Raw genomic sequence first — 2,913 nt, 5'->3', positions numbered from 1 at the left:
CAAGGATGCAAACCACTCAATTCAATCCACTGAATAGCTCAGTGGCGTTGAGTTGACCTAGTCAACTGCGAGCCTCAGTGTCGTTGATCAACTGAGCTCGAAATTGAGTTGAGTGGATTTAAATTGACGTTGATTTATGTACAGGTTCACCATATCATTCATCCTCTTCATCCAGATCCATTAACTCTCCTTCAACTTCACCGTTGCACTGGTCAACAGGAACAAGCAATACATCCAGATCATCAATCACCCCAGCTCGTAACCACGACCGCAGCACTTGGCACATTCCAATCATATCAGCATCAAGTCGACTTCGCAGCGGCGTCACCATTCGCCCGGCTGCCGAAAATAGCCTCTCACACTCCGCTGACATAGCCTGAATCGTCAAGAAATCCAGCGCCATTCGCGACAGGCGAGGATATCGCCGCCTACGTTCGTGCCAGTACGACAAGGGATCACGGACATCGCCGTCTCCGTCCTCCCATGACGACTGCCATAGTTCTAGCTCGTCTTCGTCATCTTCCCCGTCGAAGCGGTCGGCGTCGGCTAGCTCGTCTTTCACCGCGGCAGATCCAGATACGGAGCGCGTGCGCTCGCAGTACGCTTGGAATGGATTATAGTACTTCCTCTGACGCTTCGCCGCAGAGTCGCCAGTCATAACACTAGGTTCTCCCCGTAGGCGGCGGTATTGCGTTTCCCACACCTCTCGGACCATTTGCTTGGCCTTTTTCACCCAATCCGGACGATCTTGCCACTCAGTCTCGAAATACCCCCATCGAAAGGCCGGGTGCAACGCCAAGGCCGTGCAGTAGATCGGCGTATCATCCAGCAAACGGTAGTACTTGTTGAGCTTTTCCCAGCCCAAATTAACATTAATCCTAAAGTGCTCAGGGTCGGGTATTCCGCATGCGAGCTGCTTATAACCCTCGAGGGCTTCTAGAAGAAACTCGAACCCCTGAATGACCTCCCACACATTTCCGTACGAGCCAACCCATCCTCGTTTTCGCTTGCGCAGTTGGCCATCGCCCTCTAGAGTCCTGACAGCATCTTCGTAGAAACCAAGCAGTTTGGCAAGATGCTCCAGGACTACCCAGTCGTTGCTCGTCAATTGGTTTACCTCCATGCAAATCCGAGGCTCCTTAGCTGACTTTCTAATACCGCCCGTTCTCTTTGACCTATTCTCCTGCTCCCATTGTTGGCGATGTTTCAGAATGAGCTGCTCGAGAAACGGTCGAAGAGTAAGGGCGCGCCGGATCATATACAGCTGGGAGAGCCAACGGGTGTCATTGTCGATGATCAGATCGAGAGGCGTGCTGGCTTGTATCTTTGGATCGGAGGACATGTCGAATTCGGAGCGTTGTATACTTCGTAGCAGGTAAGTAAGCTGGTCCGATCTTCTGACGTCCACCACAAGGTTATGTAGCTTTCCCACAGGCCCCTTACGCCGCCAAAGCGTGTGCTCGGCCTCGGACAATGGTGCTGCACCTGACAGCTGCTCCTCAAAAGCCGCAGCATTGTGCCCGAAAAGAAGTGCTTTGGCGGAGAGGTTTAGACTATGGCCAAAGCAGCGGCCACGCCTTGTAGATCCAACAAATCCAAGCTCACCCCCAATGACTTCCATCGCGGCGTCATTGCTCTCCGCGTTGTCCAAGGTAAAGTATCCAATCTTATCCTGAATCCCATAGGCAGCAAGGGTGTCTAGGATTTCCGCAGCAATATCGTGCCCAAAGTGGCGAGTTCGCAATTCGGGAACACCAAGCACCAGCTTGCACGGCTTGCTGTTCCCATCCCGAAAGAAGCACGTTACACCGTAGAGGCTATGCCTGTTCCCCGACCTCCATCCGTCAAAAGAGATGTGAATCAACCCGGGCGACTTTTGCAACACCGCGGCCACCTTGTCCTTGTGTGCTTCGTAGGATGCAAGAACCTTATGTCGAATAGTCGTTCGGCTAATGTTGGCGTCGGTGATCTTAACGAGAGGGTTGAGGTATTCGAATATTGTACGCAGCCTCCCCTGTTCGCACACACGAAAGGAGTGGTTCTCTTCGACGATCCATTCCAGCACCAGACGCTGGAAGTGTTTCCGATCAAACCCCTGAACAAGATGGTTTGCAATATCTTGCTCTCGTGGAAGCCGCGTGTCGAGTTTCATCACGTCAACAATGGATCTTTGGTCTTTGGCCTTCACCTTTTCTGCTCTCTTCTGAGCTGACGATTTTGTTCCGTCGTCGGGGGCACATATGCCATGATCTCTGAATAAATGAGCATTTGCGTTCTGGATGCCCTTCTCTGCGAAACTCCTTGGCCGTGGGCTCTTGATTCGGATACAGCGTTTGCAGACCCATCGGCGGTTGCCGTCAAAATTCTGTACATCGTACCCAAAATCCCATACCCAAGATGACGTATCGCGCAGGCGCTGTGACCATGTGTGGTTAGGGAAACAGCGCCAGAGGTATTGATGCTCCGAGTCTGGATGAGGCGTTGCCGACCGTGAGCTCGGTGCGGGTGTTGCTAGGAAACTCGACAATGCAGTTGTTGGGCGATGGGGCGAGTTAGTGTCATCCTTGCTTGGTGAGGTAGACTGCATTTCGATTCGTTGGTGGATATGGATACGCGTGATCGGATGTTGCATGGACGCGATTCTGGCGTTCAGAGGGTGCTACCATGCCGGCCATGCCTAGTTCGGCTTAGCGCCGGTAGGATGGGAGTGTTGCCTTGGCCAGACGCTGCTTTGGGGCTGGGTCGGCAACAGGCATCATACCCTATATATCAACGACGTCAACAGCTCAATCCACGAATCAGTGAAATGGGTTGATGTATTATGTAATCGGACACGATATTGATTGAGTTGAGTTGACGTCGGTGGTCAATTTGGTCAACCCGGTTGAATTACGTTGAGTGGTTTGCATCCTT

The 2,913-nt window shown here is 52.4% G+C and overlaps 1 protein-coding gene across 1 annotated transcript; it reads right to left on the bottom strand.

Annotated features, from left to right (window-relative positions):
* Window positions 1-154: 154 nt before the first annotated feature.
* On the bottom strand, window positions 155-2,587 carry BBA_09680 (restless-like transposase; the record flags this gene model as incomplete). The annotated part of the gene is made up of 1 exon (XM_008604777.1): window positions 155-2,587. The coding sequence occupies one exon, from the start codon at window positions 2,585-2,587 to the stop codon at window positions 155-157; it is 2,433 nt and encodes an 810-aa protein (XP_008602999.1).
* Between the last annotated feature and the right edge of the window lie 326 nt (window positions 2,588-2,913).

Source organism: Beauveria bassiana (genome assembly GCF_000280675.1).
Source record: "Beauveria bassiana ARSEF 2860 unplaced genomic scaffold BBA_S00062, whole genome shotgun sequence".
NCBI lineage: Eukaryota > Fungi > Ascomycota > Sordariomycetes > Hypocreales > Cordycipitaceae > Beauveria > Beauveria bassiana.
This window is presented reverse-complemented; position numbering and strand designations above follow the sequence as displayed.